Here is a 13,047-nt window from a genome sequence, read left to right as displayed (position 1 = left end):
GGAGCTACTTGACACACTGGATCATCAATGACAAGTGCAATGGAGCAGGTTGCATAATAAAACAATACAAGTTTTTCATGATTGCTCTCCAGCAAGGGAAAAAAATGCTTTCATACAGCAACAATCCACTACGCAAAATCCTCACCTAATTACTCTAACAGATTACAAAGCGTACACATTCATTGGGATACTGCTGACTCTGGATTGTCACCGCTGCCAGATTGTACAGTATCCTTTGTTTCTTCCTCTCTTTTATTAGAGCTGCCAGATTGCACGGTATCCTTTGTTTCTTCAACTCTGTTATTAGAGTTACCATCAGCCAAATCCTTTCTCACAATGTAGTCAGGAATAGTGTCGCCGCTGCCAGATGGTACAGCATCCTTTGTTTCTTCAACTCTTTTATTAGAGTTACCATCAGCCGAACCCTTTCTCACAATGTAGTCGGGAATAGTGTCTTCCACAACCTTAGGGGTTATAAAATTGAAATCGCTAGGAGACACGCCTTCATGACCCGGATTTGCTTCTAGAAATGCTGCTACTTCACTATGACATTTCAGTCGCTTCTTCGTTGGAGTAACATAGTAAACATCCATTTTAGAGTAATCTCTTCTGAGCACCAAGATTCTCTTAAAGCCCTCAGGAGTCTTGGGAATGCCAGGCTTGTCAATGGCCCACGTTTGAGAGCCATCATTTTCTATGTCAGCAGGGTCCTCACAGGACACACCAGATTTTCTAGCACAGACAAATGGTACCACGGAGACTTTATTTCTGATGTCTTCATACTCCTCCACTGAAGTGATCACCCTCCATTTAAAGCATTTTACACATTGAGCAGCATACGTATCAACCAAACGCAATGGAGAACCCTTTCTCTTCAGTGACTGAAAAGTGGTTTAACAAAAAGTCAATTCCTAGAGAAACTTCAGATATTATTAATCATTTGAGCTACATCAACCACAGGAAAAAAATGTTCTGTATCAAAATTTCATTAGCCAGTTTCATATACGATATACAACTGCAGAACAAATCACCCCTCCTCTATTTCCTATGCCTAAAAGTCTCCAATTATAATACAAGACTGGCATGCAACAAAATGATAAGCACTAAAACAAATACAATAAACCAAAAAACATTAGACATTACACTGTGAAGACAAGGCATGTCATCCTGGGTTACATTGTAATTGGATGAGTATGACCCACTATGAAATCTCCCACCTCCACTATAAACAACCAACAGCGATATCGGATTTTTCAAACAAGCCTCTTAGAACACAGTATTAACTTTTCAAAACCACTCACATCTCAACCAAAACCCCATCCCCCAACCAAAACGTGAAAAAGGACAAAAGAAAAAAAAAATTGTTTCCTAAGTTCAAGGCATTAACATGCCTTGCTTTTTCCAGCACGTGCAAGCTTTCACTTCCGAAAAGCTTAGTAAATGTAAAGAATGTGTATATATACATGAAATCCTCTAAATTTGTAAAATTAGGAGAAAATATAGAATAACCAAAAGAAAATAAATCAATAAGTTATTCCTCAAAGTTTATTTATTCAATGACCAGAATAAGACAAGGATATATTGCTCGAAACAGTATAACAAAATTTCTTTATTTGCCTCAAGCTTTCGGGGGGGCTTGTTCAAGACTTACTCAAACTATTACTTAACAAAAAAAACGAACTTTGGTTGCGACTGATTGGAATAGAGATAGGGAAAAGAAATATTTTGGTTATTTGTGGATTACGCGAATAAATGCATTAATTCACAAGAGGTAGGTATCCTATAATAATAGTATATTAATGCAAAATCTATACAAGAGGTTGTTGCTTCTTAATTATTTTAAGTAAAATGACTATATTACTATATTAGTGACTCCCTCAACCAAAACCATGGTTGAGCGGGGTCGGGGAGAGACAACATGTACGCAGACTTTTCCATATATAATATGTGCAGAGGCTGTTTTCAGGAATTGAATCCCTACAATTCTACCACTGAGCCACATGAAGGCACTACCATGCCTTGCATTGTTGATAGTCCTGCATGTGTAAACTCTCACTTCTGAAAAGCTTAAGTAAATTTAAAGAATGTGTATTTATAGTTATACACTAAATCCTCCAAATCGGTAAAATTAGGGGATAAAAAAACCTCACAGAACTACTAAAAGCAATTAGTGAGGTTTTAAAAGCCTCGAGAACACACCAATGACCCTGCATGTAGCACAATAAGACAAGCAAGACTAGAAACCATCAACATTAAAGGTAACAAAACAGTACCCAGATCCCACTGCCTTCATCAATAGTTCGGTTGTCAAGAACAGTAGAAGAATTTGAATCAATTGTTCAAATAATTTCTTCTGAGTACCGAAATCGCAATACAGACTCACTTGAGCATTTTATGGAATCATATCGCAGAAAATTTGATCTGCTCGAAGTTTTCCAGGGAAAATCAGACCGATTGCCAAAAATCAAAATCAGACACACTGTTACGAGACCATCTACAACAGCCAAAAAAAAGAAGGAAAAAAAAAAAACCCTAATGTAGAAGAAAAAACGAAGGTTTATTCGATAGAGAAGAAACCCCAGAGACTTTAAAGGGAGTGGTAGAACATATTTGCTTCTTACCTTAGACGCCGACGACGATATCGGGGTTTTCAGAGCTTCGTCGGGTTGTTCCTCCGCCATGGTTCCCCTCCTAATCTGTCAAATGCAAGTACAAAGTAAATTCGTAATCGTCGATGAACAAAGGCAGGCGTGCGCTGTGAGGACTGAAGACTAATAAGTAAGGCCCACGTAACTGATTGTCACGCCACGTGGAAGAAATCGGCGGCGCTTCTGTGCAGCTCGCTTTCTCTACAGGCCCACAACACACCGCAGCCCATATAGGCCCACCACAGCAGCCCATGTGCTTTAGTTGAGGGCCCATTTAGGCCCACCACACCAGCCCATTTAGGCTAATAATTCTTAGTTTTAAAAAGATTCTCTTTCTAATCATGGGTTGTATAGTATAGATCATAGATGTATACTAAATGGGGAAATTAAGATATTCTTGGATTCCCTTAATCACCAAATTAATTAATTGACAATACTAGCAGAGCGAGATTATGTTGATAGAACCCCCCACACAGCTGCAAGCTAGCATGCATGCATGTGGAATCCCACACAGGAAAGTAAAGCTGTCATCGCACTGGAACTTTTTCTTCTTATATATATAAATATTTGATTTGTTCATATATATACATATATGTATGTATGTATGTATATATATGTATGCAAGTCCAATTAATCCCATGCATTTGGCATCTTCTCAAGTCATCAGCAAATTATCCAATTAGACCCACATATTTCCTCCCTCCATAAACAAAAGGTATATATGCTTTACCTAAATACCTAATCTTTAAACTAACTAATTTATTATTGGGGGATACCATTTTTGTCAACTATTGATATCTACTAAATTAATTTTTTAAATTAATCAAATTAATTATCTAAATGTTAGTACTCTCAAAGGTTAGCTTGAGGGGGACCTAGGTATATAATTTATATGGCTTAATCTACTTTTTAGGTGTCTGATTATTATCTCTCAAAATTAATTTTCAACCCAAATTAAACATTTTTAAAAATAATTATTATTTTAACAAAAAAATTTTAAAAAAAGTCCCAAATAACTAACATTTCTCTACTGTCCAATAAACACCCACACCCAATACTCACACTATCACACAAACATTGTGTTGGAGCAGTTGGAAACAAAAACTTTTAAAATAATTTAAAAAAAAGGAAAAAGAAAAAGAAAAAGAAAAAGAAAGTCTTCATTATTCATCCCTCTCAACTTGGGTGCCACGTGTCAACAACCAATTTCCAAGAAGACTCCTTCCTCTCTTACAAGTTACAACACTTTGCATTCATAATCTTTTTGAGTTTTAAGTGTTGAAAACAACGCTGCAACCTCTCTGTTTTCCATTCTCATTCTGCAACTCTCATCACTTCAATAAACTTAAATCCACACCTCATTTCCTTCAAAACCCCCAATTCTCCAACATGCTCAGACTCCTCCACAAGACACTCCTCCGCCGCCTCCGGTGGACGATCCGCCGCCGGTCAAGTCCCAAGGTCCTCATCAAGAAGTTTGGGAAATCCAATTGCCAACATCAAAATGATCATCAGTCGAGCACCATTAATGGGTCTTCTGCAACTGTTTTTCCCAACAATGATCATCAACAATTGAGCGGTCTCAAATCTATACGTTTAGCAACATTTAATGCTGCCCTCTTCTCCATGGCACCCGCAGTGCCTAACAAGTCAAAGAATCTTGACTATGAAGAAGAAAATGATTTTGGAAAAGCCGATAATGTCAAATTAAGAGCCAAGTCCATGAATAATCATCGCTGTCGTCCGAAGAGTATACTAAAACAATCTACTCTGCATCCGATGAATGGCACAGACAACCAGAATCAAAATCCCACAAAGCAACAAAAGTTTGCAAAATCAAAGCTGAGGGTGTCGATCAATTTACCAGACAATGAGATTTCATTGCTGAGAGGTAAGGCTCCCATGAGAAGAGCAGCAAGCAGTGTAGGGTTTTCCAGGGAGAGACAAGACGTGTTTGGTGGTGATGGAGATCGGTTTAGGAGTACAAGGACAGTTGTTGAAGTGTTGAGAGAGTTGGATGCTGATATTTTGGCTCTGCAAGATGTGAAAGCAGAGGAAGAGAAAGCTATGGAGCCTTTATCAGATTTGGCCGCTGCTTTGGGGATGAATTATGTGTTTGCAGAAAGTTGGGCTCCTGAGTATGGCAATGCTGTGCTCTCTAAGTGGCCGATTAAGCGATGGGAGGCGCAGAAAATCTTCGACTACACCGATTTCAGGTCAGTTTTTTGCAGTCAATTCCTCTGTTTTCTCGCTGTTTTGATTGTTTCTTCAGTAGCCATGTTTTAGAACAATAATTTGATATCAACAATTGGTCTGGAAAGATCTCTGTGACAGCTCTTTCCATCCATACCCATCATGTTATAATATAACTAATCCTCCTCCGCATTGTAACACTTTGTCCACTTTGGGACAACCCATGAGCTCATACCTAGAGTTTTGAGTCCAAGATAAGCATTTGTTAATAGTTTAGATACACTTCCTCTTCCCGGGCAATATGAGATTTAGAGCACTGAAAACCTTTGCCACAAGGTATCTCAAAGAGCACCACTAAGCTTGATAATGCAAAGACTTGCGGTGTCCCGTCCACTCAAGTCGGGTGCTACAATCAATTAATGTTTACAGTACAATGTAGGCATGCTATGTAATAAACAAAATATTCGGAGTGAGAGCTGTTTTCCAACTAATTACTCATCTTTCTTCAGAGATCAGTGTTGTTGATTCATAGCTATCACACAAACAAACAGTTGATGTTAAGTTTCTTCTCTGATAATAATGAACACAGCCTTATTAAAAATATCAAGTTGAATAAGGCACTGAAAAGATCATTGATGTTGTTTTTATGTTTTGTCTGCTTAAAGGAATGTCCTTAAGGCCACAATTGATGTCCCACAAGTAGGAGAAGTCAATTTCAACTGCACTCACCTTGATCATCTTGATGAGAACTGGAGAATGAAGCAGATTAATGCAATCATCCAATCCAACGACGGTCCTCACATTTTGGCCGGCGGTCTCAATTCCCTCGATGAATCTGACTACTCCTCGGAGCGATGGACTAACATCGTAAAGGTAAAAAAAAAAAATCAGACAATTATCCTAACTAATCTATATGGGTTCATTTTTTTTTGTCCTTCGGATATTTGAGTGAGCGTAAACTTTGGGCCGCCAAAACAGTTCGTACCACGTTGGCGACAGGTAAGACGCGGAAACCCATGTGGATGAAAATAGAGCTCCTAACCCCTCCTCGAAAGTGGGCCAAAAACCCACGAAACCAGAAAAACCCAGAGAAATACTCCAAACTGATTCGAACTTTCGACCTTAGTTACATGCATCCACCTTAAGCCCAAAAATATAACTAACTGAGTTGTTACTCCATGGTTCATATTTTGTTGCTGTTTTACAGTATTATGAGGAGATAGGGAAGCCAACACCAAAGGTTGAAGTGATGAGGTTCTTGAAGAGCAAGCAATACACTGATTCTAAGGAATTTGCAGGGGAATGTGAACCAGTAGTCATGATAGCCAAAGGCCAAAGTAATCAACATAATTAAGCTTGTTTTTCAAAATGAATCCATTCTGGTTTAAAAAAGCTTGAATTTGTTGCTGAATGCAGGTGTGCAAGGGACATGCAAGTATGGGACAAGAGTGGATTACATAGTGGCATCCCCGAATTCCCCATACAAGTTTGTTCCAGGGTCATACTCAGTGCTTTCTTCAAAAGGGACTTCTGATCATCACATTGTGAAAGTTGATGTAGTAAAATTAGCAGACGAAAACAACAACAACAACAATGCTCAAGAAAATGTGACCAGAAAGCGAAAGCAACCGAGACAGAAAGTTGTAAAGATAACAAACAACTCCTCTTCATCATCAAAAGGTATTTGGAAAACAACAAGATGACACAGACAGACTTGTATTTTTTTTCCCCTTCTTCTTCTTGTTCATTTTCCACCTCTTCATCATCAAAGTATCACACTGCCCCTAAAGCAACATTTTTAGGTCATGTAGATCTATGACAATGTTAACATGCAGTCAATCTAAAATCTTTATTATGAAAGTAATTGCAGAACCAAGTAGATGACTATATACCATCTAAGTCCCTATTTCCCCTCTTCGGGTCTCGATATCACTTCCTCTTCATCCTGTGCTTCTTCGTCCTTTGAAATAATTTTTACATGAAAAATAGTTGTTTGAATTCAAATAATACCTGTCTCAGAATCCATTGTTTCTGTTGGCAGCATCATGCTTTTGAAAATGAGTAGTGGCACTGCTACACTCTTTCTAAAGCAATATTTTGTAAAGCAAACAACTTCACTGACCCTGCCTCATGGATGGGGCTTCAGTCTGCACTGCTCTTTAAATCAGTTATCAGCATTTGAACAAATTCATCAACCCTTACCTCATGGATGGAGCTTAAATCAACACAGTACTCGTTGATTCAGTTATCGGCAAGCGCCCTGTGCAAGTAAATTTCTACAAACACCAAGCATCTTACTTCAACAAAACCAGTCACTGTCGAAATTTAACTTGCATTCTAGGCAAATATTCTCACCTAGGTCTTAACAACTATAATTGCAATATGAACATTAGTGTTACCAGAGTACCCGCTGGAGTATGAAAGATACATTTGATGGCAAATTGTATAACGGTGCTCTGTATCACTTTTTAAAGAATCAACTATGATTTTACACCTGTTTAAAGAATCAACAAATGATTTCACAATGATGAACCACGCAATCTAAATCAATAAATCAGTCGTCGTGAGCAGACTAACCTAAGGAAACTGCATTTGAGAATTCAAATATTCACTATTCTATCCTTACAGAATCCAGATGTTCCCCATCTTCCTTATGGCCAGAAGGAAAGTCGCTCTCAAATGTAAATGGCTGGTAGCCAGAATAGGACGCAATGTGACCAGAGCCGCTAGTGCTCACAGATCTCTCAATATCATCCATCTCAGATACAATAGGAATTGGCCTTTCAGGGATTGAGGGAACTGATATGTCTGTTTCCAACATCTTCACCACCTGATCCATTGTTGGCCTAGCATATAACTGCGGATGAGAACAAAGAACAGCAACCAGTACATACTTCTCCAGGACCTCTGGTGTGCCCAACTCTGGCATACCCTCTTCAATGACATCCAAGGCTCTCCCTTTCCTCACCAATGACCATGCCCAATCAGTTACTAGAGAGGGTTGGTTCTCATTAGTCATAAGGAGTGCCTTCTTCCCACTCAAAAGCTCGAGAAACACAACACCAAAGCTATATACATCACTTCTCTCTGTTAATTGCCCATACAATGCATACTCAGGAGCAACATAGCCCATTGTCCCAGCAACCCTGGTGCTCAAATGTGTCATTCCCTCGGGCGTAAACTTGGCAAGCCCAAAATCTGCCACCTTGGGCTCAAACCTCTCATCCAGAAGTATATTACTGCCCTTAATATCCCTATGAATGATACCTGGTTGAGCACCGGAATGCAAATAAGCCAATCCCCTAGCTGTCCCCAGCGCAATCTTTTGTCGAATTGGCCAACTAAGTTTCATCTCTGCGGCCCCAAACAAATGGTCATGGAGACTCCCATTCTTCATCAAATCACACACAATTATCCTCTGGTGACCCTGAAAAGAAGTAGTGTCAATGCAATACCCTCTCAAAGCAACAAGATTCACATGCCTCACACTTGCAATAACCTCCACTTCATGTGCAAAGTTTGCATCCCCCATTGCAGAGAAATTCTTAAACCTCTTGAATGCAACCTCAGAACCATCTGGTAAAACACCTTTGTACACGTTCCCGTAACCTCCTCTCCCGATTAGGTTTTCACGAGAGAAGTTCCTTGTTGCCTTTTTGACCGCCTCAAGTGTGAACTTAACCAGAGTAGTACTCTCATCAAATGATTCCAACGCCGAACCCAAATCCGTCTCAGCTCTTCTAAGCTCCTCTTCCCTCTGCTTCATCTTCAATCTCTCATGTCGATGGCATAAAAACCAAGCTCCAACAATAATCGCTAACAACCCAATTCCAGACCCAATCAAAACAACCAAAATAACAACATTTCGCTTCTTCTTCTCACCGGAGTTCACCGAAGTCAAATCTAAAGAGAACAAACACTTCGCGGTGCCGGTGTCAGTTGGCCCAAACTGATTAGCAAACGCCGCCGCATAAATAAACGGATACGCCGTGCAATCCGACACGTTCCCCACCGAAGGCCCCGTCAAGTACACCTGCAGCCTCGACAAGCTCGTGGTACAAGACGCACACGGCGAGTTGTTCTCCAACGACTGGTTACAATTCGTAGCCACGTCGTCTAACGTGGCGTTGGGGATTAGGGATACGAATTGGGTCTTAGTAATGATGTTCATGCATCCCTGTGAAATCCACGAGGTCTGGAATCCGCAGGACTTGCGGATATCGAAATTGGGAAGGTATCGGTTGACGCCGGACTGGTAAGCGATCCAGCACGCCTCGGCGGACTCGAGTGGCGGAAGGAACGAGCCATTGAGTTGGAGGTAGTGGGATTGGACGAGTCGGAGGCCCTGACGGATGTAGTTGCACTCCATTGAGAGATCTACATCGGACCTACTCGATTCCACCCCAAATTTGTTCAGTACTGTGAAATCCAGAGGGCATGAGGCGGTGCCGTTTTGCTGTTGGGCGATAGAGTTTGATGTTAGGGTTAGGGAGAAGATAGTGCTGATTAAGAATAGAAGGGACATTGGGTTTGTCACATGCAGAGAAAGGAGAGAGATTTGATCTTACAGAACCACCATAAAGGTTCAAGCTTTTGTTCTTTACATTATTATTTTCTTCTTCTTGTGTTATTTGTCTTGGCTTGGCCGCCTGTTTGACCAATCATGGTGTGCTGATGAGTAAATAAGAGAGAAGCAGACATGGGTTGCTTGTTTGTAGTCGCTCAGCATGTTCCAGGAACTGAGATCAGATGAGTTGTTGGCACAGTTGAAAGAAATTAAAAAAAAATTGGAGGAAAATGCATGGCTGAGAAGAAGTTTCCCAGTTACCTGCATTTCGCAATTTGCAGCTCCATAGTCTTCTCTTCAATGCATTTGATCCAACACTTTATGGGCACCTTTAGTCTTGGCGATTATTTGAAGTTTGACGAACGACTAAATTCAACATTTTGGAAGAATCTTTTAAGCTCATATTCTACTTCATCATTACGTCTCTATTAATATGCAACATATCGGATCTAATTAGTCACGTCAGAGATTCATACCCTAATTCGTTTTGGGTTCGAATTATCCTTAAGATTTGTTTCTTCTAAATCTAGTCTTTGGGTCCAGTCCCAAGTAACTAAGTTTAGAAAAATGTCTAATTGATTGTTTTAAGGTTAATCATGTCATAAATTCACACTACAATCCATTGTGAGATTTCGGCCCTCATTGATACATTGAATTACCTTTATGAGTTTATTCTTTCTAAACCTAACAATTGAGTCGAGATCCAAATCAATAAACCAAGGGAAAATGTTTAATTAATTGTTTAAAGGTGTGATTAATCGTATATAGTATTCGGTTAGATTTGTGCGTAACCGATACGGAATTCTATCTCTTGACGGAACATTAGAAGTCAGCATCAAGAAAGCAAAAGTCAATCACAAGAACAGCTGATAAAAAGTGATGATGACTCGATGAGTGCATGGATATAGCAAAGTGTAGATAAAGGACGGAAGAAAGTCAAAAACTTTGACAGTTTTAGAGATCACGTGGGACCACGTGCTTTGGCCTTAATTCATACACGTGCTCTTTTGCAAAAGCCCAGGAGGCCAGGAAGGACAGAACGAGGAGGGAAAGGAAAGTATCTGATGAGTCGCTTGTTGACAAGTCCTTTTTCCTTTTTTCGGCCTTTTCCTCGTGAGCCCAATTAAACAGAGAGTAAGCCCATCCACTAATGGACTTAACTGGTGCGGCCCACACAAGGTTGGGTCCCACTAGTCCCACTCAAGAGTATGGGCCAGCAGAAGTAGCTTCACGCATCAGATTCATATATAGCCTAATTTAAATTTTATATATTAAAGCAAGTAGCAACTTTATATATATATATCTTCAGGTGCGTACGCAGCCTTTGTTTGCAGATAAAGGTGATCCAAACTATACATGAATTAGTCTATTCAACCATACACTTTTTTCCTTCGTTATTTTGGATATATATATATACCTAATTATGGGATACAGCAATTGTTCAAGTTGTACACACACTTAGGTAAACCACTTGGACTATAATCTGGTGGTGAATCTCTCTGAGCTATCAAACCGTATGGACTTAAAAGGTTTTGAGTTTAACTACTACCACTTAGAGTAATACTTTTATAGCCCGCGCTAATATTTGGTCCCACTTACCCTCTCATTATGTGGGAAACTTTTGTGCTTGCAGACATAATAACTCGATTTTATGTTTATATCAGATGTTCAAATGATAATTTTCTATGCACATACTTAACATTCCATGTTATTTCATTTGAAAACTAAGAATTGCATGCAATGCCTTGTGATTTTTTATTTTATTTTATTTCTTGTATAGCAAAGGAAATGCCTAATGAATTTGTCATATAGTATTTTATTTTATTTTTTTCATATAGTATTTGTTATAGCATCCACTTGTACTGTTTCATACCAATTTAGTCAGAAATTTAGCGTACAACCCATGATTTCCCACGGGTGGTGACTAAATTAAGAAAAAATTATTTGCACAAGCAAGCTAGTTAATTAGTTGTATTATTCAACAGGATCATGTTGCTCTCCTTTTCTTTTGGGTATCTTTAATAATTAGAACATCAGCATATCATTGATTATCTATGTTGGCCAAAACTAGTGCAATATGTGTTTTGGCCTAATTTATAATTGTCGTGGGTTGAGAAATTTTTGTGCGTGTGGTGTTAGAAATTTCAATCTACTCACATCAATGATATTTTTCACTTTGGGTTTACCAATTCCCAAGTTCACATAGTTTTGTTCTTCCTGTGTCATCACACTTTGATACTTAGGCCCATAGAAAAAATCTTGTTGATGGCGAGAAAGTGAGACATTGAGACTTTCCTTATATATTAAAATTTTACTAGGTTAAGCAAGGAAGTGAGATTTTATGACTTTGTTCTTACTCGGTCATTACAATTTGGTACTTAGTCTTGAGGAATATGACTCGTTAATGGAGAGAAATGAGACTTTCCTTATAAACAACATTGTTTGGGTTAACCCAAGTGATGCGAGATTTTTACAAGTCTTTACGCAATATAATTTTAGGCTCATATTTAATGTTCAAATGACAAACTTGTATAGTATCGTTCTCCATTAGCATAAAAAAAAAATCATTCCCAACTAACATAATTACGATTAGCCCCACTTAGGTCAGTTTACTAGTCAAGGTTGTTTTCTAGTTAGGAAAAAACACATGCACCTAAAAAAGGATATGGACTTAGAAAATGCAACAAACACATGTAGATCTTGATTTAAATAGGCAATTTGTATATATATATATATCCAGGTGCGTACGCAGCCTTTGTTTGTAGATAAAGGTAATCCAAACTATCCATGAATTAGTCTATTCAACCATACACTCTTTTTCTTCGTTATTTTGGATATATATATATGGATTAATATACCTAATTATGGGATACACGCAATTGTTCAACTTGTAGACACACTTAAGTAAACCATTTGGGCGATAATCTGGTGGTGAATTTCTCTGAGCTCCCAGACTGTATATGGACTTAAAAGGTTTTGAGTTCGATTATCACTTAGAGCAATAATAACCTTGTAGCCCGCGTTGAAATTTGATCCAATTTACCCTCTCGTCAAGTGATAAACTTCTGTGCGTGCAGACATGATAACTCAAATTTACATTTATATCAAATGTTCAAATGACAAACTTGTATGCACATATATATACGTATTATATACAAATTAAAAAAAAAAAAAAAGACACACTTGCACTGCTTCACACTCAGATTCCCTTTTTAACAATCATAATCTTGATTATGTAGCTATATTTATTTCAGCATGTGCAATTTACATATATGATGAACATTTTTAAATGACAATAATATGTCACAAAAAAGTCCGGTACACTAATCTTGACCATTTCGTTAAAATTAAGAATTGCAAATTATTATAACATTCCGTGTTATTTCATTTGAAAATTAAGAATTGCATGCAAAGCCTAATGATTTTGAAAAATTTTAATTTGTATAGCAAAGAAAATGCCTAATGAATTTGTCATATAGTATTTGTTAATAGAATCCACTTGCACTGTTTCTTTCATACCAATTTAGTCATAAATTTAGCGTACGACCTATGATTTCCCACGGGTGGTGACTAAATTAAGAAGAATTTATTTGCACAAGCAAGTTAGTTAATTAATTAGTTGTATTATTCAACAGGATC

The 13,047-nt window shown here is 38.4% G+C and overlaps 3 protein-coding genes across 4 annotated transcripts; 1 reads left to right on the top strand and 2 right to left on the bottom strand.

Annotated features, from left to right (window-relative positions):
- Nucleotides 1–23: 23 nt before the first annotated feature.
- On the bottom strand, nucleotides 24–2,774 carry LOC119982088 (methyl-CpG-binding domain-containing protein 4-like). Its single transcript, XM_038825279.1, has 2 exons — nucleotides 2,622–2,774; nucleotides 24–881 (listed from the first exon to the last, which is right to left on the bottom strand). The coding sequence occupies exons 1-2, from the start codon at nucleotides 2,679–2,681 to the stop codon at nucleotides 180–182; spliced, it is 762 nt and encodes a 253-aa protein (XP_038681207.1). The 5' UTR covers nucleotides 2,682–2,774; the 3' UTR covers nucleotides 24–179.
- Nucleotides 2,775–3,663: 889 nt separating this feature from the next.
- LOC119982087 lies at nucleotides 3,664–6,701 on the top strand. Its single transcript, XM_038825278.1, has 4 exons — nucleotides 3,664–4,864; nucleotides 5,507–5,714; nucleotides 6,049–6,178; nucleotides 6,258–6,701. The coding sequence occupies exons 1-4, from the start codon at nucleotides 4,038–4,040 to the stop codon at nucleotides 6,542–6,544; spliced, it is 1,452 nt and encodes a 483-aa protein (XP_038681206.1). The 5' UTR covers nucleotides 3,664–4,037; the 3' UTR covers nucleotides 6,545–6,701.
- A 456-nt stretch (nucleotides 6,702–7,157) lies between these two features.
- Nucleotides 7,158–9,763, bottom strand: LOC119982086 (probable LRR receptor-like serine/threonine-protein kinase RKF3). Of its 2 annotated transcripts, XM_038825275.1 has the most exons (3): nucleotides 9,670–9,763; nucleotides 7,419–9,580; nucleotides 7,158–7,335 (listed from the first exon to the last, which is right to left on the bottom strand). In XM_038825275.1, the coding sequence occupies exon 2, from the start codon at nucleotides 9,364–9,366 to the stop codon at nucleotides 7,453–7,455; it is 1,914 nt and encodes a 637-aa protein (XP_038681203.1). In that variant the 5' UTR covers nucleotides 9,367–9,580; nucleotides 9,670–9,763; the 3' UTR covers nucleotides 7,158–7,335; nucleotides 7,419–7,452. The 2 variants fall into 2 exon arrangements, with proteins under 2 accessions (XP_038681203.1, XP_038681202.1); XM_038825274.1 differs by having other exon boundaries at nucleotides 7,158–9,580; nucleotides 9,670–9,762.
- Nucleotides 9,764–13,047: the final 3,284 nt, after the last annotated feature.

Source organism: Tripterygium wilfordii, chromosome 17, assembly GCF_013401445.1.
Source record: "Tripterygium wilfordii isolate XIE 37 chromosome 17, ASM1340144v1, whole genome shotgun sequence".
Lineage (NCBI taxonomy): Eukaryota > Viridiplantae > Streptophyta > Magnoliopsida > Celastrales > Celastraceae > Tripterygium > Tripterygium wilfordii.
Note: the sequence above shows the minus strand (reverse complement) of the source record. Positions and strands in the feature narration are given on the sequence as shown.

Bases quoted from the DNA above. Each gene is read 5' to 3' on its own strand.
- LOC119982086 (XM_038825275.1), bottom strand. From the start codon at position 9,366: ATGTCCCTTCTATTCTTAATCAGCACTATCTTCTCCCTAACCCTAACA.
- LOC119982087 (XM_038825278.1), top strand. From the start codon at position 4,038: ATGCTCAGACTCCTCCACAAGACACTCCTCCGCCGCCTCCGGTGGACG. The intron at 4,865-5,506 runs GTCAGTTTTTTG...GTCTGCTTAAAG, and splicing joins TTCGACTACACCGATTTCAG to GAATGTCCTTAAGGCCACAA. The intron at 5,715-6,048 runs GTAAAAAAAAAA...GCTGTTTTACAG, and splicing joins GATGGACTAACATCGTAAAG to TATTATGAGGAGATAGGGAA.
- LOC119982088 (XM_038825279.1), bottom strand. From the start codon at position 2,681: ATGGCGGAGGAACAACCCGACGAAGCTCTGAAAACCCCGATATCGTCG. The intron at 882-2,621 runs GTAAGAAGCAAA...ACCACTTTTCAG, and splicing joins TATCGTCGTCGGCGTCTAAG to TCACTGAAGAGAAAGGGTTC.